This window comes from Oncorhynchus clarkii, chromosome 17, assembly GCF_045791955.1.
Source record: "Oncorhynchus clarkii lewisi isolate Uvic-CL-2024 chromosome 17, UVic_Ocla_1.0, whole genome shotgun sequence".
Classification (NCBI taxonomy): domain Eukaryota; kingdom Metazoa; phylum Chordata; class Actinopteri; order Salmoniformes; family Salmonidae; genus Oncorhynchus; species Oncorhynchus clarkii.
In genome coordinates, this window is record NC_092163.1 from 66,280,686 (window position 1) to 66,308,042 (window position 27,357).

At 46.0% G+C, this 27,357-nt stretch overlaps 1 protein-coding gene across 2 annotated transcripts in view; it reads right to left on the minus strand.

Moving 5' to 3' along the window:
- Positions 1-3,022: 3,022 nt before the first annotated feature.
- Positions 3,023-27,357, minus strand: part of LOC139371291 (E3 ubiquitin-protein ligase PDZRN3-B-like) — a 130,739-nt gene continuing 106,404 nt past the window's right edge. For both annotated transcript variants that reach the window (XM_071111589.1, XM_071111590.1), the window contains 7 exons: positions 12,068-12,321; positions 10,662-10,749; positions 5,935-6,033; positions 5,554-5,616; positions 5,346-5,447; positions 5,081-5,197; positions 3,023-4,772 (listed from right to left, as the gene is read on the minus strand). In XM_071111589.1, the coding sequence (XP_070967690.1) occupies positions 3,228-4,772; positions 5,081-5,197; positions 5,346-5,447; positions 5,554-5,616; positions 5,935-6,033; positions 10,662-10,749; positions 12,068-12,321 (2,268 nt within the window). In that variant the 3' untranslated portion in view covers positions 3,023-3,227. The remainder of the gene's footprint in view (positions 4,773-5,080; positions 5,198-5,345; positions 5,448-5,553; positions 5,617-5,934; positions 6,034-10,661; positions 10,750-12,067; positions 12,322-27,357) is intronic.

The following is a 27,357-nucleotide window of genomic DNA, read 5'->3' on the forward strand; positions in this document are numbered from 1 at the left end:
CTATTGTATGTTTGCTAATACTCCATAAAATCTTTCATTTTGTATTGAAATCCTGAATTTTGAGTGTAGGGTACTATTTCCCATAGCACATTAGAAATTTACTAAGGCATCTTCAAAGCATATACAGTAGGCTGATGCTGTACAAGAGTTCTTCTCTCCTTTACTCACCTGCCATCTACCCACACTGACTCAGTAGGTCAATTAAAAATCCCACACCAGTGTTTGAACGCTCATCAAATATAAAACAATAATTTATTATTTCTCTCATTTGACAAGACATCAAATTGGGTGGCTAAGTAAGGATTTGTTAAGCTGTGTCATTTGGAGTCCTACGAAGGTAAGGCGATGTGCTTCAACAATAACAGAAAGATTTTGATTTAAAAAAATGTGTGACAGTTTACCTCTATCCTGATACATACAGTACACAATATCACTTCTTGAAGGTAGAATATGTAACAGATGATACCCACTCGTTGTATAACTTTTTAAAAACAGCACCCATCGAGATCTTCAATAACTAAAAAGTGTTTTGTTTATAAAAAAAAATTGAGGTTGAGTTACATTTACAAAAGTATTTTGCGGATTATGTGCTGACCTTGAAGCTAAATATTTATGAATTTCTTTCAATAAGCAGAAGTTATGTACACTACATTCCCAAAAGTATGTGGACACCTGCTTGTCGAACATCTCATTCCAAAATCTTGGGCATTAATATGGAGTTGCTGCTATAACAGCCACCACTCTTCTGGGAAGGTTTTCCACTAGATGTTGGAACATTGCTGCGGGGACTTGCTTCCATTCAGCCATAAGAGCATTAGGTCAGGCACTGATGTTGGGTGATTAGGCCTGGCTCGCAGTCAGTGTTCCAATTCCTCCTAAAGGTGTTCGATTTGGTTGAGGTCAGGGCTCTGTGCAGGTCAGTCAAGTTCTTCCACACCGATCTTGACAAACCATTTCTTTATGGACCTCGCTTTGTGCACGGGGGCTTTGTCATGCTGAAACAGGAAAAGGCCTTCCCCAAACTGTTGCCACAAAGTTGGAAGCACAGAATCATCTAGAATGTCAAAATATGCTGTTGTGTTAAGATTTCTCTTCACTGGAACTAAGTTGGGGAAGGGAAAGTGACTCGGCGGTGCTGTTCCGTGAGCTTGTGTGGCCTTCCACTTCACGGCTGAGCCGTTGTTGCTCCTAGACGTTTCCACTTCATTATCACAGCCTTTACAGTTGACCGGGGCAGCTCTAGCAGGGCAAAAATGTGATAAACTGGCTTGATGTAAAGGTGGCATCCTATGACTGTGCCACGTTGAAAATCACTGAGCTCTTCAGTATGGGCCAATATCCTGCCAATGTTTGTCTATAGAGATTGCATGGCTGTGTGCTCAATTTTATACACCTGTCAGCAACGGGTGTGGCTGATATAGCCAAATCCACTAATTTGAAAGGGTGTCCCCATACTTTTGCATACACGGTGACTTCGGAAACAATTCAGATGACTTTTTCCATATTTTGTTACGTTACAGCCTTATTCTAAAATTGATTAAAAAATATATAATCCTCAGCAATCTACACAGAATACCCCATAATGACAAAGCGAGAAAAAAACATAAATACCTTATTTACATAAGCATTCAGACACTTTGCTCTAAGTCTCAAAATTGAGCTCAGGTGCATCCTGTTTCCATTGACGTTTGTACAACTTGATTGAAGTATACCTGTGGTAAATTAAATTGAATTAACATGATTTGGAAAGGCACACACCTGGCTATATAAGGTCCCACAGTTGACAGTGCATGTCAGACAAAAACCAAGCCATGAGGTCGAAGGAACTGTCCCTAGAGCTCCAAGACAGGATTGTGTTGAGGCACAGAGCTGGGGGAGGGTATCAAAACATTTCTGCAGCATTGAAGGTCCCCAAGAAAACCGTGGCCTCCATAATTCTTAATTGGAAGAAGTTTGGAACCAGCAAGACTCTTCCTAGAGCTGGCTGCCTGGCCAAACTGAGCAATCAGGGGAGAAGGGCCTTGGTCAGGGAGGTGACCAAGAACCCAATGGTCACTCTGACAGAGCTCCAGAGTTCCCCTGTGGAGATGGGAGAACCTTCCAGAAGGACAACCATATCTGCAGCACTCCACCAATCAGGCCTTGTTGGTAGAGTGGCCAGTCGGAAGCCACTCCTCAGTAAAAGGCACATGACAGCCCGCTTAGAGTTTGCCAAAAGGCACATAAAGACTCTCAGACCACGAGAAACAAGATTCTCTGGTCTGATGCAACCAAGATTGAACTCTTTGGCCTGAATGCCAAGCATCACGTCTGGAGGAAACCTGGCACCATCTCTACGATGAAGGATTGTGGTGGCAGCATCATAGTGTGGGGATGTTTTTCAGGGACTGGGAGACTAGTCAGGATTGAGGCAAAGCTGAACGGAGCAAAGTACATAGAGATCCTTGATGAAAACAAGAACTCCCCAAATACAGGTGTGCCAAACTTGCAGCATCATATCCAAGAACACTTGAGGCTGTAATCGCTCCCAAAGGTGCTTCAACAAAGTACTGAGTAAAGGGTCTGAATACTTATGTAAATGTGACATTTCTGTTGTTTTTATTTGATAAATTAGCAAACATTTCTAAACACCTGTTTTTGCTGTGTTGTTATGGGGTGTAGATTGATGAGAGAAAAATTATTTAATACATTTTAGAATAAGGCTGTAACGTAACAAAATGTCAATGGGTCTGAATACTTTCCGAAGGCACTGTATAGTGTATAACAGTAAAATACTGATAAGAGATACTTGTTAAAAACGTAATAAAAATAAAAAAATGTGTAAATGTTGGCTGCTCTTTACTTATGACAAACGGTCTAGACACACAGAACAAAGGTAGAAACTCACTGGGCACACACTGGTTGAGTCAACGTCGTTTCCACATCATTTCAATGAAATTACGTTGAGCCAAAATGCCCAGTGGGAAATGTGCCCAGTGGGAAAGTTATTGAAAGCATTTGAAAACAGTATTATCCTGTCAATTATCATCTTCAAAGTCCATCCATGGAACACTTTGTAAAGTATCTCTCAACCGCCCGCAGGGGCCAAAAGGTCCTTCAGAAAGACTTTACCTGTTTAATATTTACAAAATGTTGCCACATTGAACGAGGCAGAAATCTGTACCCCAATCGGTAGTGTCCTATTTACAGTACATTACACCCCAGGCCTGGCCTGTCCTGTCTGCCTCCTACACTGTGGTGACAGACAGGAGGGAGTTGTACACTCGCGTGCCGTCAGGCGACTTAGCACCGTGGGTCAAAAGTTCCTGGATAGTCATCCAATTGTCAAAGATTTTCTTGTTCCTCTTTTTCATCATCTTTTTGTGGCTCAGCTCAATGATATTGGGCTCCTTCTTGTCGTCATCCAGGCTGGCCTGTTCCTTCAGGCAGTCGGCGCGGCTCTGCTTCATGAACTCGCGGCGCTGTTTCTGCTCCTTGGCTCGCACCGCGTGCTGCTTCCTCTCCTCCTTGCTCCAGTACCGCCCGATCTTCAGCTCGCTGATGGCGTCGTCGTCTGTGGTCATGCCGCTGCGCTCCTCGCGGATACGCAGGGCGCGCTCCTTCAGCAGCTTGTCCCTGATGGGCCTCTTGGTGATGTAGCGTGTGCCATCGCTGCGGATCTTCACCTTCCACTCCTTCTTGGGCTCCAGCATGTCTCTGGGGGTCACAGGGTCACCGCGGCTGACCAGACTGACCAGGCTCATTTGGCTCTGGGCATACTCCACGGCAGACTTCTGCTGGATCAGGTGCATGTAGCTCTGGTAGTGCTGGGCATGGGCCGGGATGTGGGCATGTTTGTACAGGGAGCGGGGCTGGGCCAGCTTGTGAGTAGACTCTCCCAGCTTACGCTCCTTCTCCTCCGCCTGCAGGTCACACTCCTTAGAGGAGGAGGGCCTGATTCTGCTGGGGCCATCGGCCTCTTGGACAGGAGACAGCAGGGGCTTGAGGATCCTGTTGTTGAGGCCTGCGCTGCTGTAGGCCCCGGCCTCGCCCTGGTTCTCTTCCCCCCTTCGGAGGGAGTTTTCTGGGGACAGCTCCAGGGTGAGGGGGGTGCTGCGGCAGCTCTCTCCAGTGTTGTAGGCGCTGGAGCTGTCCTTGTCCGACTTCTCGGGCAGTTCGTTAATGTCAGAGAGCTCGTGGCGGCGCGCATCGATGCTGGTGTTGTAGTTGCGGAAGCCGCTGTTGTGCAGCATCCACGACTCGCGGTACTGCTCCCTTAGCTGCTGCATCTTGTGGGCCCGGACGATGTTGAGGCATTCAAGCTCAATGCTGTGCAGCTCCTCGTTCAGCAGCTCCAGCTCCTTGTCCACCCCCTCTTCGGCCCTTCCGGCCCTGGCACTCTGGCAGTACAGGCCATGGGGGCCCCCCATGCTCCTCACCTGGCACTTCAGCTCCAGGAGCTCTCGGAAGCGCTCACACTCATCGGCAGGGATACCCAGGAAGTCAGCATGGTCGTAGTCTGCAGAGATGAAGGACTCACTGCTGAAAGGCAGTTCAGTGCTGCCCAGGGTGTCCTGGTTGTAGGTCAGCTTCATGCGGCTGCAGCTGCCCAGTGTGTTGGAGGCTGTAGTCTGGTCATCCCCCAGGTTCTCCTGCTCAGAGCTCTCGTCGTTGCGTGTGCTCTCGTCGGTGCGCGTGCTCTCATCGGTGCGGCCAACCCCACTATCCTTCTCGTGGTGGTTGGACAACAGGGTGGCTGTGTCCGTTGTTCCACCATCCTCCTCATGCTTCTTCTGCAACACCAGACAATATAATTAATAATTTAATCACCTTTTAACACACATTATTAGTTTTCTCTGTACTTATCATTGACTATGTGAACCTACCCACATCACTGCTACTACATTTCAGTATGTAGAGTACTGTGGGCCATTATGGCAACTGAGCATATGTTACCCTGTATGGAATTGGCTCATCTTCAGCAACATGCAGGTGAGCATATGTGAATCTATGATTGATCGAGCCATCTTGTTGACTCACGCTGTGTGTACTGTGTGTGTCTACAGTGCTGAGGGGCTCTATGCTGGCTGCTGTACCGTACCTGCTGCAGCATGCTGGCGGTGAACTGCATGGCCTGGTGGTGCTGCTGCTCTAGCATGTCCATGTGGAGGTCATCCAGGAAGTCATTCCTGTCGTCATCCATCCAACCCTCATCCAGCTAGGACACAGGGGACAGGAGGGAGAGGGAGGAGGATGTTAGTCTCTTCCAATTAAGGCTACAGTACAACTCAGGAAACATACTAATTAATAGAGTTTATACATGCCTAGTACTAGAGAGGGGTCTAGGAGGTGGGTGGTGAGATTACCTGGATCTCTGGTCTGGCTACCAGTAGGCACACATTCTGATTCTCCTCACTGGTCAACAAAGCCACAGCATCCTCTCGGTTCTGGATCTCAATTCCATTGATCTAAATGGAGAAGTAGAGGAATGGAATCAGAGCTGGGCTCCGAAATGATCATGCACAATATATTATTATAAAGTTCCTTGTAAGTATTGAGAATGTTCATCCTTACCTGGATAATTCTATCTCCCTCTCTGATCCTGCCATCCTTTGCAGCGATGCTGTTTGGGTCAATCTAAAGAAATAACGCAGAGCATGTTTTCATTTCAAGCAGACTTTCAGTCACAGAGGAAAGACACAGCATAAAGAAAATACAGTTCTTATCTGCAGGTTTTGATATTCTTAATTCAGAGGTGTACTGTCTGTTACTTTAGTGACCATAAGATGATACTTGAAGTTCGATCCAACCAGCACCCATTATGCCTGCTTCTTCTTTACATCCTAACCGTGACAACAGTATACCAGGGAGGGGGAACCAAGGGGAAAGGGCTTGTCTCTTTTCTTTCAAAAAATGATGTCTGTATCTGGCCATGCCTGCAGATGTGCTACATACCTCACTGACATAGATCCCAGTCTCGTCCTCATCATCAGTCCTGTAGCAGACAGTCAAACCAAGCTTGTCCTGGATGTTGGTTCTGTACAAATCCACTTCCTGCAACAAGGCAAAAACAAAAACATTTAAATCACAGATCTCTCTCTCAATGTGTGGAGTGGAGTTCCATGGTTGCTGTTGTTTTATTATACACCCAGCAGTATATTGAGTTCAACATAGGTCCATGAACACACAATGATCCATCCATCACAATAATGGCTCCTTCAAGACGATGCCCTGTATCTCTTGGAGACAGTGACAGGATGAACGATGATCCACTGGTTTGCAGCTGAGCAGTATCCCATTTGTCACTAGTCAACACCTGTAATCTGTGAGATACAGACCCTGATACTAGCTGTCCTATGCCTCTGGGTCAGGGGGGTAGAGAGGGTTAACCGCCCAACGCAACTGTTCTCTACCACGGCAGCTGACTATTGAAATCCCCCCTAATCTCCAAAACAGAACATGCAGAATACTCTGTGGTTTCAGACAGGGTTTAAACAAAACAATTGAAGGATTTCCATAAACACACAAACAAAGAGTAAAGTGTATTATTTTCCTGTTACAGTACAATATCCCTTTTAAAATGACCTTTCATCTGAACTGATGGCCAGACCTCATTCACACCTCTGTTGTGGAACTACATCATAAGCCGTTTAAATGTAGCATAACATCATTATGCAAATGTTTTAGCACCAGCATTCCAGTGAAAGCACCTATAAATACCAGGGCAGAGGGGACTGAGACAGAAACCCTTCATAACAACTCAAAACCGACGCATCGTATAGTACTGCAGTAGAAAGGAAGACAGGGAGAACATCCGCCATGGACTAAACTAAGGTCCAACAGAGGTAGTCCACTGGATCCTTTGTCATTGTCCACAGCATTGAGATCAGTGGCTCTGAGCTGGAAGGCTTCACCAGATAGACTTTGGGTCTATGACAGGGTCAGAGCAGGTCTGTCTGCTGTGCATCTGTCCTTGGCTTGGACAGCATGAACTTCACCTCTCTCGCCGCTCTCTGGCTTCATGTTGGTGATTATTAATGTACTACACTGGTGGGGAGGAGAGAAGGGAAAGCAGTGGTCAGAGGAAGAGCACCCAGAGACCTTGGAGTCTTCATCCCACCATTGTAAATCACTCTGGTTCCTATTATCAGTGCCATCTACAATAATTCTCCTCAGTGCATAAGCCTTTTTGAGCGCCCCCCTCCAATGCAAAGAAACATTAGGCATTGTCACAAAATAAGTAATGATGTCACCATTTCACATCTGCTGTACTATGGAGCAAACAAGTCACCCGATTCCTGTCTGGCCTACATACTCAAGTGTCGTTACGGGACTAGAATGGGCACAGGTCATCAAAAACAGCGATATATTGGGAGAATGGGCATTAGTTATTTTATTTTGTTATTTCACCTTTATTTAACCAGGTAGGCCAGTTGAGAACAAGTTCTCATTTACAACTGCGACCTGGCCAAGATAAAGCAAAGCAGTGAGACACAAACAACAACACAGAGTTACACATGGAATAAACAAACGTACAGTCAATAACACAACAGAAAAATCTATGTACAGTGTGTGCAAATGTAGTAAGATTACGGAGATAAAAAATAGGCCATAGTGGCGAAATAATTACAATTTAGCATTAACACTGGAGTGATAGATGTGCAGATGATGATGTGCAAGTAAAGATACTGGGGTGCAAAAGAGCAAAAAAATAAATAACAATTTGGGGATGAGGTAGTTGGATGTACTATTTACAGATGGGCTGTGTACAGTCGTGGCCAAAAGTTTTGAGAATTACACAAATATGAATTTCCACAAAGTTTGCTGCTTCACGGTTTTAAGTTCCTCGGCGTACACATCACGGACAAACTGAATTGGTCCACCCACACAGACAGCGTCGTGAAGAAGGCGCAGCAGCGCCTCTTTAACCTCAGGAGGCTGAAGAAATTTGGCTTGTCACCAAAAGCACTCACAAACTTCTACAGATGCACAATCGAGAGCATCCTGTCGGGCTGTATCACCGCCTGGTACGGCAACTGCTCCGCCCACAACCGTAACGCTCTCCAGAGGGTAGTGAGGTCTGCACAACGCCTCACCGGGGGCAAACTACCTGCCCTCCAGGACACCTACACCACCCGATGTCACAGGAAGGCCATAAAGATCATCAAGGACAACAATCACCCGAGCCACTGCCTGTTCACCCCGCTATCATCCAGAAGGCGAGGTCAGTACAGGTGCATCAAAGCAGGGACCGAGAGACTGAAAAACAGCTTCTATCTCAAGGCCATCAGACTGTTAAACAGCCACCACTAACATTGAGTGGCTGCTGCCAACACACTGACTCAACTCCAGCCACTTCAATAATGGAAATTGATGTAAAAATATATCACTAGCCACTTTAAACAATTCTACTTAATATAATGTTTACATACCCTACATTACCCATCTCAAATGTATATGTATATACTGTACTCTATATCATCTACTGCATCTTTATGTAATACATGTATCACTAGCCACTTTAAACTATGCCACTTTGTTTACATACCCTACATTACTCATCTCATATCTATATAATGTACTCGATACCATCTACTGCATCTTGCCTGTGCCGTTCTGTAACATCACTCATTCATATATCTTTATGTACAAATTCTTTATCCCTTTACACTTGTGTGTATAAGGTAGTAGTTTTGGAATTGTTAGGTTAGATTACTCGTTGGTTATTACTGCATTGTCGGAACTAGAAGCACAAGCATTTCGCTACACTTGCATTAACATCTGCTAACCATGTGTATGTGACAAATAAAATTTGATTTGATTTTATATATTTTTGTCAGATGTTACTATGAAATACTGAAGTATAATTACAAGCATTTCACAAGTGTCAAAGGCTTTTATTGACAATTACATGAAGTTGATGCAAAGGGTCAATATTTGCAGTGTTCACCATTCTTTTTCAAAACCTCTGCAATCCACCCTGGCATGCTGTAAATTAACTTTTGGGCCACATCCTGACTGATGGCAGCCCACTCTTGCATAATCAATGGTTGGAGTTTATCAGAATTTGTGGGGTTTTGTTTTTCCACCCGCCTCTTGAGGATTGACCACAACTTCTCAATGGGATTAAGGTCTGGGGAGTTTCCTGGCCATGGACCCAAAATATCAATGTTTTGAGATGTTGCTTCAATATATCCACATAATTTCCCTCCCTCATGATGCCATCTATTTTGTGAAGTGCACCAGTCCCTCCTGCAGCAAAGCACCCCCACAACATGATGCTGCCACCCCCGTGCTTCACAGTTGGGATGTGTTCTTCGGCTTGCAAGCCTCCCCCTTTTCCCCAAAACATAACGATGGTCATTATGGCCAAACAGTTCTATTTTTGTTTCATCAGACCAGAGGACATTTCTCCAAAAAGTATGATCTTTGTCCCCGTGTGCATTTACAACCTGTAGTCTGGCTTTTTATGACGGTTTTGGGGCAGTGGCTTCTTCCTTGCTGAGCGGCCTTTCAGGTTTGGTCGATATAGGACTCGTTTTACTGTGGATATCGATATTTTTGTACCCGTTTCCTCCAGCATCTTCACAGGGTCCTTTTCTGTTGTTCTGGGATTGATTTGCACTTTTTGCACCAAAGTACGTTCATCTCTAGGAGACAGAACGCATCTCCTTCCAGAGCGGTATGACGGCTGCGTGGTCCCATGGTGTTTATACTTGCGTACCATTGTTTGTACAGATGAACGTGGTACCTTCAGGCGTTTGGAAATTGCTGCCAAGGATGAACCAGACTTGTGGAGGTCTACAATTCTTTTTCTGAGTTCTTGGCTGATTTCTTTTGATTTTTCCCATGAATTGTGATGCAGTAAAATAATCTGTCTGTAAACAATTGTTGGAAGAGTTACTTGTGCACAAAGTAGATGACCTAACCGACTTGCCAAAACTATAGTTTCTTAACAAGAAATGTGTGGAGTGGTTGAAAAATGAGGTTTAATGACTCCCACCTAAGTGTATGTAAACTTTTTTTTCTTCTGAGGTCTTGGCTGATTTCTTTTGATTTTCCCATGATGTCAAACAAAGACACACTGAATTTGAAGGTAGGCCTTGAAATACATCCACAGGTTCACCTCCAATTGACTCAAATGATGCAAATTAGCCTATCAGAAGCTTCTAAAGCCATGACATAATTTTCTGGAATTTTCCAAGCTGTTTAAAGGCACAGTCAAATTAGTGTATATAAACTTCTGACCCACTGGAATTGTGATACAGTGAATTATAAGTGAAATAATCTGTCTGTAAACAATTGTTGGAAAAATGACTTGTGTCTTGCACAACGTAGATGTCCTAACCGACTTGCCAAAACTATAGTATGTTAACAAGACATTTGTGGAGTGGTTAATAAACAAGTTTTAATGACTCCACCCTAAGTATACAGTGTATGTAAACCTCCGACTTCAACTTTATCTTCATTGAGAAGGTGAGAGGGAGAGAAGGGGTGGAGAGGGGGAGACAGAAGGAGAAGAAGAGAGGGTGAGATGGGTAGAGAGGAGGGGAGGGTGAGAAGATGAGAGGGTGAGATGGGTAGAGAGGAGGAGAGGGGGACAAGTAGAGAGGGTGAGATGGGTAGAGAGGAGGAGAAAGGTAGATGGTGAGAGGGAAAAAAAGAGAAGGTCTGCCTGTTACCTCATATTCCAGCTCCTCTCGATCCATCTCCTGCTGCATGCCCTCCAGGAAATCATTGGGTTCAAAGTACTCGTGCCCAGGGGAATGCCTATGAAAGTAATTCAACACAATAAAGATAGTTATATAGGAAATAGAGCGACCTACAGAAACTAATAACACTATTGTTCTTACAGATTACAAGGCTTGTCATTATTAATCTGTTACTACAGTGTTTCAGTTAGATCTTATTATATTGCTAAATTTGAAATTACTTGAGAATGGAAAACAACTGCCCACATTATTTTGTAAGAGTGGAATCTTAAATCAAGTTTTAAGAAGTGTCTTTGGCCTGAGGTTAATCAGAAATTAAAATGTTCTGTTTTTAATTTGACTAAAATCAATTAAAATAATCATGATTGACGATTAAAGAGCAGCTGTTCCTACCGATAATGAGTTACACACATAGACTGTGAGCTTGGGGCCACACATAGACTGTGAGCTCTGGGCCACGCATAGACTGTGAGCTCCGGGTCACGCATAGACTGTGAGCTCTGGGCCACAGCTCCAGGCCACATGTAGACTGTGAGCTCTGGGCCACGCATAGACTGTGAGCTCTGGGCCATGCATAGACTGTGAGCTCTGGGCCATGCATAGACTGTGAGCTCTGGGCTACGCATAGACTGTGAGCTCTGGGCCACGCATAGACTGTGAGCTCCGGGCCACGCATAGACTGTGAGCTCTGGGCCACGCATAGACTGTGAGCTCTGGGCCACGCATAGACTGTGAGCTCTGGGCCACGCATAGACTGTGAGCTCTGGGCCACAGCTCCAGGCCACATGTAGACTGTGAGCTCTGGGCCACGCATAGACTGTGAGCTCTGGGCCACGCATAGACTGTGAGCTCTGGGCCACGCATAGACTGTGAGCTCTGGGCCACGCATAGACTGTGAGCTCTGGGCCACGCATAGACTGTGAGCTCCGGGCCACATATAGACTGTGAGCTCCGGGCCACACATAGACTGTGAGCTCCGGGCCACAGCTCCGGGCCACACATAGACTGTGAGCTCTGGGCCACACAGACACACAGCTAGTGGACAACAGATAGGTAGTAATTCAATATGCTAACACAAATTAACAAGGCCATCTTCATTTAAGCATGTGTCCCAGGACCTGATATCTCACTAAGTGACAGCTGTAACATTCACATGAACTTCAGTTAGAAGGTTCTGTTTTAATGAACTGGCAAAGTGACACTGTATCCAAATATTTTTCCTTTACCTGAGCCTTTTCTTTACTGACTGGGCAAGTCCTTTTCCAATCATTGACCATGAATGGACAAAAACAAAAAGAAAGGAATCATCTTATCTTTTAACCCCGTCCCTCCCCTTAACTCTATCCCAGCAGATAGGACATTGTACTGTAACTCACTCTTCAGGCATTAGGTATTGCTCCAGCACAGCCACGGCGGGGGTGGTGGTAGGTAGCTTGGTGAGGGCCATGATGTGTTGAAAGGTGATGTCTGTCTGGGTGCTGATGTCTACCACCTCGGTGTCTGAGGCAGGGATGGAGGGTTTGGGGCGGGGGGCCCGGCGAAGCACATGGACCATGATGGGCTCCTTGGCCGTGCGGAAGACCTCCACTGCCTGGTCATGGGTGGCCTTGGACAGGTCCTTCCCATTCACCTGCACACACAGATGAGACAGGATATGGTTAACTATAGAAGAACAGCGTTAGGTGTCTGGATTTGACTTTGAAAAGTATTTATTTTTCAGTAGCTATATGACAGTTTGCTTGTACACAACACACTGTTGTAACACACACACAGAGAGTAAATGAGGGGATGAGAGATACTTAAATTACACTATTAATCTCTCTCTATTGCTTCCCCCATCTCTCATGTTCACAAGCTGGGGTTTATTGTAAGTAGATGGATACAGTACATCCCCAAGATGATACAACATCCCTCCTCATGCTACATAAGCCCTGATATCATCATATTGTAGATGATTACACCATCAGATCACTGGATGAGTGTGTCTGTGGATTTCCACAAAAATCCAGGAGGAGAGTATTCCGGTTTGACAGTTGCGTGTGATAATGTATTACTGCCTCAGTCTGTTTGACAGGGTCACAGCATGACCAAGCAGCATAGGACGTTAATTAGGACTGAGCCTCTCTTTAATTAATCAAGAAGAAGAACCTGACCTCCACTCAGAGATTAGCTGCTATGCCAGGCTGCTGCAGTATGTTAACCTGGGCAGATTATTTTGAGCAGCAGGCCGGACTGCAGTGTCACACAGAAGAAGCTAGTTAAATTGGGATGAGCCACTAAAGTCAATCCCCTCTGCCTTCTCAATCCTTATAATGAAGAGGATGTGTCATTGTATCTCATTAGGGAATTACCGTTTGTTATACATGCATTGTTTAGGTGGTTACATAATAGTCAAAACAGTATAGGAACAATATTATTTCATTAAAATGTGTCGTTTTTATGTGACAAAACATGACAAAGAAAAAGCACTGAGAACTGTGTAGCCTACCTGTTCACCAGAGCAAAAATCCTAGACCAAACCCTAACCCCCAAAAAGAACAGCCAAAACAACAAAACAGGAGTGAACTTCATTAAGATGTCAGGAAGAAAAGACAGCACCACACGAGATGGGTTGTCCTCCTGCTAGCAGTGCTGCATGGCACCCTGGGTCAGCAGCCTGCCTCTCTTCTCGGCTTATCAGGCCTCTCCCAGAGCCTTCGCCAGTTCCACTCTCAAATTCCGCAGCATTTGGAATTTGTTTGCTTGCGATTCCTGGATGTGTGAGAGCTTTGATAGGATCTGAGCCCGGGGGCTCTTCTCGTTTCAGTGGCTGGCCACGCTCTCCTCTCCCCCTGCGTGCTCTCCACAAACACAGGCCAGGGCCAAGACAGCCCACTGTGGGCTCACTGAGAAGACTGATGTCCAGGTGTATACCTCTGGAGCTCATTAGCCATGTTCTCTCTCTCTGGATTAATTTTCTGAAAAGCAAGAAATTGGTTGAAACTGTTACTGTTTCCTCTTGCCATATTTGTCTCATTCTAATTGACAGCAGAAGTTCAGGCTTAACTGGGAGGCTGTAGAACAGGGACAGCAGCAATGTCAACCCTGTCCCTGTGACTTAATTATGGCATGTGTGCCATCCTGGATTCTGATTCCAGTCTGGTTGTGCTTTTATCTAATATCTATTATAATAGCCAAATTTGCCAACTTTCTATGGTAAATTGCCAAGTGCTCTGTGGTAATACTTGTATCTTAGAATGTGCTCCATGCTAAGACATCACCACAGAGCACTGAGCTGTGAGTGTGTGTGTGTGTGTGTATGTGTGTAAGGAGGAGGAGGGGACATTGTGCACTTCAACTTTGAAGAGGTTATGTGCTCACTAATAACCAGAGAGGATTAACGCTAATCCCAGCCTAGAGGATAATTGTATCATCTCAAATGAGTTCAATTTCCACTTCTCCAACGTCACAATTTGGCCAAAAGTAATAACTTCCATTTACAATTTGCATTTAATAATTGAGAGAAAATGGAATGAGAAGAGATGTGCCGAATCATTACGAAATTGAAATAATAAAAAAATATTAATGTGAGGACGAGTGCTGAGAGGCTTTGGAGACGTTTGGCAAACACACATTGGCTATAAACAAAAAAAGTAAAAACAAAGTTCCGCTGTCACCGCTTTCTCTGTCTCTCTCTGTTCATTTCTCTGGGTTATCAGAGTCTTGTCTGTGTGGCCGTCCCTTTCTCAGACAGGCCTGTTTGCCCTGTAATCCCAGTTGTCCTTGAAGGCAGCGACCCGGAGACAAAGCCAGGCCCCTCCAGGAGAGCTGGAGCATTCCGCATAATAATAGGCCATTTGAAAGGAGTCCGAGATGGCATGATACAGCAGACTAAATGTTCAGAATTTTATCATTGGCCATAAAATGAGTTGAATGTTGGACCTCAGACATGTGATAGAGATGTCTGTCTGTGTCTCGTCCTGGAGGTAATGAGGAACACAAATTAACAGCCCAGCCACCCTCCCTTAACCTTACTCACCCCCAAACAACCATGGAATGCCAATAAATCCAGATTGAGACTTTAGCATGAAGGCAGCAGGTGTGTGTGTAGTGTGTGTGTGTGTGTGTGTGTGTGTGTGTGTGTGTGTGTATATCAGCCTCTCCCTGATTGCTGACCTGCTGCCAAATAGGCGTATCTGTCAATTTGTGAGAAAAGTAACTTTCATTCTAGCCCAATACTGTAGCTGTGGGCTGCCTTAAGAGAACTCAAGTCACGTGGAAGAAACGTCAACAGCACCAAGTGGAGGTGTAGAGCTTTGAGTATAATTGATGAAAATATTATATTGGAAAGGCTTTACGGAAACTACAGACTTGAGCCCAGGCATACAATGCAACATGTTAGACTTGTCTCTTATATAGTTGTTCATGCTCCAACTAATCTTTCTTAATTAAAGAAGAGTACATAATTAAAGAAGGACTGTTTCTTTTCCTTTAGGCGATGCAGCCAGTGAGGTGAATAGAGTGGAAATGGCCAGGTAAAGACGGTACCTTTCAACAGTGGGTAGACAGGAGAGCCCTGGGAACCTCTGTTTATATAGACACTTGTTCAGAAGGGACCATGAGTGGCGCTCACTTCTCTCTCTAAAGTCTCTCTTTATGGTTCAATACACCTCTTAAGAAAATTCTTCAAAGTCTGAATTTATTTTAACAGAGAGAGGAAGGGCTGACGTGATAGAGAGAGTGGAGGGAGGCTTGACGGCTTAGTTTCAGGGGGCCTATAGCTGCTTGAGTGGCAGTGGAAGTGTTTTCTCAATGTGGGTTAATTCAGTTCCCAACTACAGTTAATCCCTTCTTTTATTTCACGTTTAAAAATGTTCAACAAAAAAGCAGTACGGCTTGGTGAGCTTGTTAATGGTCTCATTCTGAGTGTGTGTGGTTTGTGTGGGTTTTATTCTTTTGACTGACTGGTGGGGAAAGTCTTTACATTTACAGTTAAAAACACAGCAGTCTTTATTTACTGCAGCAGGCAGGTTTACAGAGGATTACAGAACAAATAGAAAGAAACTAATTCCGCTAATAAGCATGGCAGGCTGAAAAAGACACTACTGATTACTTTCTCCTAATCTGATATAAGCATGGGATATACTGTTATCCATAGTAGATCAATAAAATACCCAGAATCACTTCCTTTAGGCATTCTGCTGCTTTCCTCTTAATGAGCTCAACGTAAGGTGCTAATCAAGAAGGGCTTTCCTAGTTTCCCACACATATGGAACAAGCACCTTTTACTTACAATTTGAACAACGGTTTTAACTGAGATGACTGAGAATTGCTCTGAACCAGGCTGTGCTGTGTGACATTGGTTTACACTGGTCAGGATAGAACATCTGGCCGTGAGGTCGAGTCTGTGTGTTATCCTCATGGATAACATGAGGATGGGAGTGGAGTGTGTCTGCTGGCAGTCTCCGACTCTGTCTGCCTCTATCTGTTGCTGCACAGTGAAGGCAGGAGATGGAAACAAAAGGGGAACGAGGGATTGACCCAGTGGGGTAGTAATCACTGGCAGTGGGGCTGGGACCCAGGGCTCTGTCACCCTTCACTATCTCCCTCTGCTGGCCCACAGTCACCAATCCCACCAGCGGCCCAGCAGCAGCACAACACAGGCTCATTTCTCCACACACCCCCTGTGAGGACTGACAGCAGATCATATTTTACTCCAGCAGGCAGCATCTCCTGTTAGCTCTACCATCCTTTACCCAAGACGGCTTCATCTCAGATTATATAGTAGTAGTACACTCAGAGAAACAGCTGCTGTGTGTGTAACCCATGCCTTCCTCTCTCAATCATCTCAGAAAGCCAGGACACAAACTACAAACACACCCAATCAAAATAAACTTGTCTGTTTAAACGACAGTGACTAATGGCATCAAGCCGTATCCTACAGGGATCGCAGCAGGGCTACAGGAGCCACCTGGGGCATCCTCAGCTCCACACAGGGAATTAAAGCTCTGGGTCCCAGGTGGCCCCCACAGTAAAAGGTAGAACAAAAACACACAATAAATGAAAATAAGAACATGAGGGTCAGTTCCAATATCATACTTACAATGTGCAGGGATACTGGAGTTATAGAGATAGATATGTTTAAGGGTAAGTTGACTAGGCATCAATGACCAAAAGTATGTGGACACCTGCTCGCCGAACATCTCATTCCAAAATCAGGGCCATTAATATGGAGTTGGTCCCCCCTTTGCTGCTATAACAGCCTCCACTCTTCTGAGAAGGCTTTCCACTAGATGTTTGCACATTGCTGCAAAGACTTGCTTCCAGTCAGCCACAAGAGCATTAGTGAGGTCGGCCACTGATGTTAGGCGATTAGGCCAGGCTTGCAGTCGGCATTCCAATTGCTCCCAAAGGTGTTCAATGGGTTGAGGTCAGGGCACTGTGCAGGCCAGTCAAGTTCTTCCACACCGATCTTGACAAATCATTTCTGTATGGACCTTGTTTTGTGCACAGGGGAATTTTCATGTTGAAACAGGAAAGGGCCTTCCCCAAACTGTTACCACAAAGTCGGAAGCACAGAATCGTCTAGATTATCATTGTATGCTGTAGCATTAAGATTTCCCTTCACTGGAACTAAGGGGCCTAGCCCGAAATATGAAAAACAACCCCAGACCAATATTACTCCTCCACCAAACTTTACAGTTGGCACTATGCATTGGGGTAGGTAGCGTTCTCCTGGCATCCGACAAACACAGACTCGTCCATCGGACTGCCAGATAGTGAAGCGTGATTCATCACTCCAGAGAATGCGTTTCCACTGCTCCAAAGTCCAATGGCGGCGAGATTTACACCACTCCCACCGATGCTTGGCATTGCGTATGGTGATCTTAGGCTTGTGTGAGGCTGCTCAGCCATGAAAACCCATTTCATTAAGCTCCCGTTGAACAGTTCTTGTGCTGACATTTTGACAGTTGACAGTTTGGAACTCTGCCGAAGTCGTTGCCTCTCCTTGTTCGGGCGGTGCTCGGCGTTCGACGTCACCGGTCTTCTAGCCATCATTGATCCATTTTTCATTTTCCATTGGTTTTGTCTTGTCTTCCCACACACCTGTTTTAAATCCCATTCATTACCTGTTGTGTATTTAACCCTCTGTTTCCCCTCATGTCTTTGTCAGAGATTGTTTATTGTCAGTGTAGTGTTTTTCTGTATAGGTGCGCGACGGGTCTTCGCACCCATATTTGTTTATATTCATTTTTCTTATTAGTGTTATGGAGCATGTTACTTGGACATTTATTAAAAGACTCCATTTTACACTCCGTTTGACTCTCCTGCGCCTGACTTCCCTGCCACCTATACACATATCTCTGACAGAATCTCTGACCCTATATATATATATATGAAGTCAGCAGGAGAGGACACTACGCTCATGGAAGTGGAGGAACGCGTCCGGGAACAAGCGGAGGAGATTGACTGTTTAAGCTCCGTCATGGATCGCATTGTCCAGAATATGGATCGCTGGGAGAGACAGGGAGTTTCTCCAGCGCCACCACCACCACCACAACCGGAATCTCCCTTGAACGCTTTTCCCCCTCCGGAACCGAAGATCCATTTATCCCTACCCACGGGATACAACGGAGATACTGCCGGCTGCCAGGGTTTCCTCCTTAAACTGAACTTGTATCTGGCCACGGTCTCCCCAGTACCATCTGACCATGAGAAGAGTTACGCCCTCGTCTCATGCCTCACCGGGAAAGCCCTGGAATGGGCCAGCGCTGTGTGTAGAAAGTAGGATGCGGCGTTGGGGGCGTTGTGGGCAATTCCGGATAGTATTCGACCATCCACCCGAAGGCAAAGCAGCGGGTGAGCTCCTCTATCATCTGAGGCAGGAGACGAGGAGTGCACAGGAGTTTGCTTTGGAGTTTAGGACCTTGGCTGCCGGCGCTGGATGGAGCGACAGGGCCCTGATCGACCATTACCGTTGTAGTCTACGTGAGGACGTCCGTCGGGAGCTGGCCTGTAGAGACACCACCCTCACCTTCGACCAGCTGGTGGACATGTCCATCAGGCTGGACAACATGCTGGCTACTCGTGGACGTCTAGATCGGGGTCTGGTTGTTCCATCCTCCCGCACCCTCTCTCCCGAACCTATGGAATTGGGAGGGATGGTGCGCAGCGAGACCGGAGGGGGTTCCCGTTCGAGCACCATTCATGGTCGCAGAGGGCACACTGCTGGTCGGTGCCAGGTTGGTTCCTCTGGGAATAGAGAAGGCAGGCAGGGCATTCTGGCATCACCCCAGGTGAGTAGGCACCATTCTCATCCAGAGCCCTCTGTTGCACTAATGTTTGTCTCGGTCTCTTTTCCTGATTTTTCCCTGCATTCCCAGTATAAGGCGCTAGTAGATTCAGGTGCGGCTGGGAATTTCATTAATAAAAGTTTAGCTCTTCCGGTTTTGGTCAGGTGGCTGCTCCCATTACCTCACTGTTAAAGGGGGGCCCGGTGCGTTTGCAGTGGTCGGCTGAGGCGAACAGGGCTTTTGGGCACCTGAAGACTCTGTTTACCTCGGTGCCTGTGTTGGCTCATCCGGATCCCTCTTTGCCATTCATAGTGGAGGTGGACGCATCCGAAGCTGGGATAGGAGCAGTGCTCTCTCAGCGTTCGGGTACGCCACTGAAGCTTCGCCCTTGTGCTTTCTTTTCGAAGAAGCTCAGCCCGGCGGAGTGAAACTATGATGTGGGGAACCGAGAGCTGTTAGCTGTCGTAGAAGCCTTGAAGGTGTGGAGGCATTGGCTTGAGGGGGCTAAACACCCTTTTCTCATCTGGACTGACCACCGCAATCTGGAGTACATCCGGCAGGCGAAGAGACTGAATCCTCGCCAAGCAAGGTGGGCCATGTTTTTCACTCGTTTTGTGTTTACTCTTTTTTACAGACCAGGCTCCCAGAACGTTAAGGCAGACGCATTGTCTCGGCTGTATGACACAGAGGAGCGATCCATGGATCCCACTCCCATACTCCCAGCTTCGTGTCTGGGGGCGCCTGTAGTGTGGGAGATGGACGCGGACATTGAGCGGGTGTCGGGTGCAGAGCCCTCTCCCCCTGAGTGTCCAGCTGGTCGTCTGTACGTTCCGTCTGCTGTCCGCGACCGATTGATCTATTGGGCTCACACGTCACCCTCCTCTGGTCATCCTGGGATAGGTCGGACGATGCGCTGTCTTGATGGGAGGTACTGGTGGCCCACTTTAGCTAAGGACGTGAGGATTTATGTTTCTTCCTGTTCGGTGTGCGCCCAGTGCAAGGCTCCTAGACACCTGCCCAGAGGTAAGCTACAACCTCTACCCGTTCCTCAACGGCCGTGGTCGCACCTGTCGGTGGATTTTTTGACTGATCTTCTACCTTCACAGGGTTACACCACGATCCTGGTCGTTGTGGATCGGTTTTCGAAGTCCTGTCGTATCCTCCCTTTGCCCAATCTCCCTACGGCCTTACAAACTGCAGAGGCCCTGTTTACACACGTTTTCCGGCACTATATCCTGAGGATATAGTGTCTGATCGGGGTCCCCAGTTCACATCAAGGGCCTGGAAGGCGTTCATGGAGCGTCTGGGGATCTCGGTTAGTCTTACCTCAGGTTTTCACCCCGAGAGTAAACCAGGATGTGGGTAGGTTTCTGCGGTCTTATTGCCAGGATCGTCCGGGGGAGTGGGCGAAGTTCGTGCCCTGGGCAGAGATGGCTCAGAACTCGCTACGTCACTCCTCCACTAACCTTACTCCTTTTCAATGTGTATTAGGGTATCAGCCGGTTCTGGCTCCTTGGCATCAGAGCCAGACCGAGGCTCCTGCGGTGGACAATTGGTTTTGGCGCGCTGAGGAAACCTGGGAGGCAGCCCACGTCCACCTTCAGCGCAGACCGTCGCCGCAGTGAGGCCCCAGTGTTCGCACCAGGGGACAGGGTCTGGCTCTCGACCTGAAACCTGCCCCTCCGCCTGCTCTGCCGGAAGCTGGGTCCGCGGATTGTGGGGCCGTTTAAAGTCCTGAGGAGAGTGAACGAGGTATGTTATAGGTTACAACTGCCCACTAATTACTGTATTAACCCCTCGTTCCTTGTGTTTCTCCTCAGGCCGGTGGTGGCTGGCCCGCTCCAGGAGGCTGAAGTGCGTTATGTTCCTCCGCCTCCTCTAGACATCGAGGGGGTCCCGGCGTACTCTGTGCGATCCATTTTGGATTCGAGACGTCGGGCGAGGGGCCTTCTACCTCGTGGACTGGGAGGGTTACGGGCCGGAGGAGAGATGCTGGGTTCCGGTGGAGGACGTGTTAGATCCTTCCATGTTATCAGAATTCCACCGTCTCCATCCGGATCGCCCTGCACCTCGCCCTCCGGGTCGTCCCCGAGGTCGGTGTCGACGCGCGGCTGTCACGACTTCTGCCGAAGTCGTTGCCTCTCCTTGTTCGGGCGGTGCTCGGCGTTCGACGTCACCGGTCTTCTAGCCATCATTGATCCATTTTTCATTTTCCATTGGTTTTGTCTTGTCTTCCCACACACCTGTTTTCAATCCCATTCATTGCATGTTGTGTATTTAACCCTCTGTTTCCCCTCATGTCTTTGTCAGAGATTGTTTATTGTCAGTGTAGTGTTTTTCTGTATAGGTGCGCGACGGGTCATCGTACCCATATTTGTTTATATTCATTTTTTCTTATTAGTGTTATGGAGCATGTTACTTGGACATTTATTAAAAGACTCCGTTTGACTCTCCTGCACCTGACTTCCCTGCCACCTATACACATATCTCTGACATACGGAGTGTTGCAACCGTGGACAGACGATTTTTATGCGCTACTCGCTTTAGTGGTTCCGTTCTGTGGGCTTGTGTGGCCTAACACTTAGTAGCTGAGCTGTTGTTGTTCCTACATGTTTCCACTAAACAATATCAGCACTTACAGTTGACCGGGGCAGCTCTAGCTGGGCAGAAACTTGAAGAACTGACTTGTTGGGAAGGTGGTATCCTATGACGGTGCCACGTTGACAGTCACTGAGCTCTATAGTAAGGCCATTCTACTGCCATTGTTTGTCTACAGAGATTGCATGGCTATGTGCTCTATGTTATACACCTGTCAACAATGGGTGTGGCTGAAATATCTAAATTCACTAATTTGAAGGGGTGTCCACATACTTTTGAGTAGAGTAGCAGCAGCATATATGATGATTGAATGTGAGTGTGTGTGTGTGCATGCATTTTATGTGTGTGTTGGTGTGTGTGTGTAGAGTTGTGTGCATAGAGACAGTGTGCCATAGTGACATTTTTTAAAATAAATACAAGTGTCAACTCAGTCCGTGTAGTCATTTTGTTAGCTATTTAGCAGTCTTATAGCTTGAGGATAGAAAATGTTCAGGAGCCTGGTGGTGTCAGACTTGATGCACCTGTACCACTTGCCATGCTGAAGCAGAGAGAACAGTCTATGGTTTGGGTGGCTGGAGTCTAACGATTTTCCGGGCCTTCAATTCACACCGCCTGATATAGAGGTCCAGGATGGCAGGGAGCTTGACCCTAGTGATGTACTGGGTTGTCCTCACCACCCTCTGTAGCGCCATGCGATCGAGAGCGGTGCTGTTGCCATAGCAAGCAGTGATAAAGCCAGTCAAGATGCTCTCAATGGTGAAGCTGTAGAACTTTGAGGATCTGAGGGGCCTATGCCAAACTTTTTCAACTTCCTGAGGGGGAAGAGGCGCTGTCGAGCCTTCTTCACGACTGTACGTTTGGACCATTTAAAGTCCTTAGTGATTTGAACCCTGAGGAACTTTAAGGTCTCTATCCGCTCCACTGCAGCGCAGTTGATGTGGATGGGGGCGTGCTCGCCACCCTGTTTCTTGTAATCCACTATCAGCTCCTTGGTTTTACTGATGTTGAGGGAGAGGTTGTTTTCCCGGCACCACACTGCCAGGTCACTAACCTCCTCCCTGTAGGCTTTCTTTCCACGACTCCGTGGCCACTCAGTCGTGGATGAACAGGCATTACAGAAGAGGACTAAGCACACACCCCTGTGGGGCCCCCGTGTTGAGCATTGCAGAGGAAGTCCAGGATCTAGTTGCAAAAGGAGGTGTTCAGTACTAGGGTCCTAAGCTTGGTGACGGATTTTGAGGGGACAATGGTGTTGAACACTAAGCTGTAGTCAATGAACAGTATTCTCACATAGGTATTCCTCTTATCTAGGTGGGTGAGGGCAGTGTGGAGTGCAATTGAGATTGCGTCGTCTATGGGGTTGTATGCAAATTGGAGTGAGTCTAGGGTGTCTGGAACGATGGAGTTGATGTGTGCCATAACCAGCATTTCAAAGCACTTCATGATTACAGATGTGAGTGCTACAGGGCGGTAATCATTGTAGCATGAAGCCTTCAAGTTATTGGGAACAGGAATGATGGTAGTCATCTTAAAACATATGGTGAATACAGACTGGGACAAGGAGATGTTGAAAATGACCGTGAATATGCCTGCCAGCTGATCTGCGCGTGCTCTGAGAACGCGCCCTGAAATACCAGTCCTCTGGTTCGGTGGGTGTTATTGTTGATGCATAAAATGTGTTGAATTCGTCTGGTAGAGAGGTATGGTTGGGCAGATCAAGGCTCCGTAATGGACTGTAGTCCCTGCTGCCACAGCCACGGCCGTCGGAGTCTGCGTAATATCACCACACTTTTTAATCCTATATTGTCCTTTTTGTTAGTTTTGATGACTCTGCAGAGATCCTAACGGGACTTGTTGTACTTGTTCCTGTCCTCAGCCGTTGCCTCAGGGTTGTCTGCGATAGCCCTGTGTGTGGTAGCCCTGTCAGTGAAGGGCTCCTGGTGAATAGCAGCTCAGATACATAATGAGGAATAATGACCCTCTAGCAAAATGGCCCCCGCATCTTGGTGTGCTTTAATAAATGCTTAAACCCCTCTCTCTGTCTGTTGAGATGGTTTATTCATGACAGTGTATTACAGACATACACAGGGGACACATTGGGGTATTCACAGGGTAGGCCTAGAATGGTTCTCTCTTAATCATGTCATATCACTACCAACTACATTACCAGTCTCTGGGTTTGTACATAAGACTCCAATGAAAGAGATGTGTAACTGTAAATGAACAGTTACCATCCACAGTGCAGGAATGGGTTTTGTTTTGAGAAACAAATGCAAACAGAAGTACACAAGCACATTTACTTGATAGCAAGAGGTGAAGCTACCAAATGCATTACAACGATTCTGAATAGTTTTTGGCCTACAATGGGTGATTGTTTTGAACAAGACAATATACATGTAGTAGCTGAGCAGAAATGTGGCTTATATTGTTCATCTCTCTGGGTGTTTCTGTCCACATACAGAATAACGCAGTTGAGGAAATATTATGTCCTCATAAAAGGAACCGTCCCACCTCTGTCTGTCTGTCTGTCTGTCTGTCTGTCTTCCCACACTGTAATCTGTGACCCAATATGGGTCCAAATGATGTCTTTCTATTTCAGGATACTGCCGGGCCTTTGTGGCAAATGTAATAATCTTCATGTCATTGTTATAACCTCCAGTATTGTATTTCTATCGGCCTGGTAGAGTGCAGCCAGAGACCACCTTGTGTCATTCCAGAGAGTAAATGAAGAATAATGCTTCACAATAACCACTCAGAAAGCAGCAAAACATGACCAACCATCTACTGTACAAGTACGCCATACTGAGAGTTCAAACTGCTATGATACTGTCTATCAGTTGTTTTTCCATGTCTGACACTATGGGTACATTTACACCTTCTTCTTCTTCTTCTTCTTCACAGTGTTATAGTGATTGGCAATCAATTATCTCTCTGTCTTTAGTGCATTGCATAACTTGTTTCAGAGTGTGTTTGTGGTTTGTGCTGTTATATCTACATATGGTGTCTATGCTCCTCGGTGCCATCCTCAGGCTTGACGGAGGAACGGGGGACATGGGCTGGTGCGAGGAGGAGCGCTCCCCTGTGGCTGCTTGCCACCTGCTACAGTGTTGAACAGATGTGGAGGCACACCAGGGTGAACCTGCCTGTTATTAAACACAGTGTAGTGGGCTCCTCCAGCCATCCCATCAGCATAGCCCGCTTTGTCTCCCCACCCCGCCTCTGTCAAGCCTCATTACCAGGAGAGGGGGAGAGGGGGAGGAAGAGCGGGAGAGCCATCCTGGAGCTCCAGATGTCATGCTGCTTTAATGACAGGGGTCCTGACAGTGGGGGTCAGAGCCATGTTGGACAAATATTTCATCTCATTCTCTTCTGTCCGGCTGAAGGAAGACATGCTTAAGTCTTTTTGGAACGAGGTCAATTTTCATATACTTTTGATGAATATCAGAATATTTTGAAGTGAAAAATATTGCCAACAAGGGGTCCAATAGTATCTCACTGCTGTCTCAGATCACAAATGCATGGAATCTGTTTGTGTCAATTTCTTTCTTTACTCAAACTCTCCCTCTATAACGAGCTGTAAAGACGACACAGTCAAGCAGCAGTGAAAACGTTGATGAGGCCAACTCCCGTCTGGATCGGAGCTTGAATGGGGGGCTTGTGTTGGAGGTCTCATTAAGCCCTGGGTCTTCTATGAAACACAGACAGGCGCCAGGACCATTACAGGCCACTTGTGGAGAGATTAAGAGCCGTCGGTCAGACAGGACTGTCAGACAGTTTCCAGCTCCCTACCTTCACTGCCCTGACAAAAGCAGCAGAGCTTGCATCTCTGCATGGCACTTACCTTTCCAGCTGTGAGGCTTGAGCATGGGGTTCAGGCTGTTCTAGGGGTCAAGTTTACATAGAGGGGGGACTGAGACACTCCCTCCCTCCCTCCCATACCTAGCCTGCCCTGCTCAAAGCTGTAATTATCTGTACTTCTTCTGCCTTCAGGCTGCCTTTCATGCTGCTTACTAATACTCTTTCCTAAACAGAGGCTTTTCAAAGGGTTTCTTCATTGAAATCAATGTCATAACTGATCTTCACATATTTGGCATAGTATAGAAGATGTTTTGTTAACCTCTCTGATCTACCCATCCCGGATCCGGTATCGTGAATACAGACTCAAGCTCATTACCATTACGCAACGTTAACTATTCATGAAAATCGCAAATGAAATGAAATAAATATGCTAGCTCTCAAGCTTAGCCTTTTGTTAACAACACTGTCATCTCAGATTTTCAAAATATGCTTCTCAACCATAGGAAAACAATCATTTGTGTAACAGTAGCTAGCTAGCGTAGCATTTAGCGTTAGCATTATCGTTAGCATGCAACACTTTCACAAAAACCAGAAAAGCATTCAAATAAAATAATTTACCTTTGAAGAACTTCAGATGTTTTCAATGAGGAGACTCTGTTAGATAGCAAATGTTCAGTTTTTCCTGAAAGATTATTTGTTTAGGAGAAATCGCTCCGTTTGGTGCGTCACGTTTGGCTACCAAAAAAACCTGTATCCAGGAGTGTATTTATCCCGGCAAGCTCATTAGCATAACGCAACGTTAACTATTCATGAAAATCGCAAATGAAATGAAATAAATATGCTAGCTCTCAAGCTTAGCCTTTTGTTAACAACACTGTCATCTCAGATTTTCAAAATATGCTTCTCAACCATAGGAACACAATCATTTGTGTAACAGTAGCTAGCTAGCGTAGCATTTAGCGTTAGCATTATCGTTAGCATTTAACAGGCAACACTTTCACAAAAACCAGAAAAGCATTCAAATAATCATTTACCTTTGAAGAACTTCAGATGTTTTCAATGAGGAGACTCTGTTAGATAGCAAATGTTCAGTTTTTCCTGAAAGATTATTTGTTTAGGAGAAATCGCTCCGTTTGGTGCGTCACGTTTGGCTACCAAAAAAAAACGAAAATCCAGTCATCAATTACGGCGAACTTTTTTCCAAATTAACTCCATAATATCGACTGAAACATGGCAAACGTTGTTTAGAACCAATCCTCAAGGTGTTTTTCACATATCTCTTCGATGACATATCCTTCGTGGAAGTGTGCGTTTCGTTCTGAATCCCAGGACAAAATGACCGCAACTGGAGATTACGCACGAATTTAGATAAAGGCCACCGGGCGGACCCCTGTAAAATGTAGTCTCTTATGGCCAATCTTCCAATGATATGCCTACAAATACGTCACAATGCTGCAGACATCTTGAAGAAACCACAGAAAGCACATGGTCGTTCCTGCTGCATTCACAGCCATATAAGGAGACATTTGAAAACAGAGCTTCAGAAATTCTGCTCATTTCCTGTTAGACGTTTCATCTTGGTTTCGCCTGTAGAATGAGTTCTGTGGCACTCACAGATAAAATCTTTGCAGTTTTGGAAACGTTAGACTGTGTTCTTTCCAAATCTGTCAATTCTATGCATAGTCGAGCATCTTTTCGTGACAAAATATTGCGCTTAAAACGGGCACGTTTTTTTATCCAATAATGAAATAGCGCCCCTATAGGCTTAACAGGTTTTAAGTAGATGGTTTAAAAGACATGACTCATATGATCTGTTAAGCCTTTTTTGTAGCATTTAGCTTATTGCGCTCAATTTCAAAAGAGTCAACTGAAGAGGCAAAGAAAATGATTCAACAGGGATTTCTAAACCAACTTTGTTAAAATGTCATTATTAGTAGAGATGACACACCCACTAGACCGGAGATTTGTACCCATAACTAACTAGAAGGATAGCGATG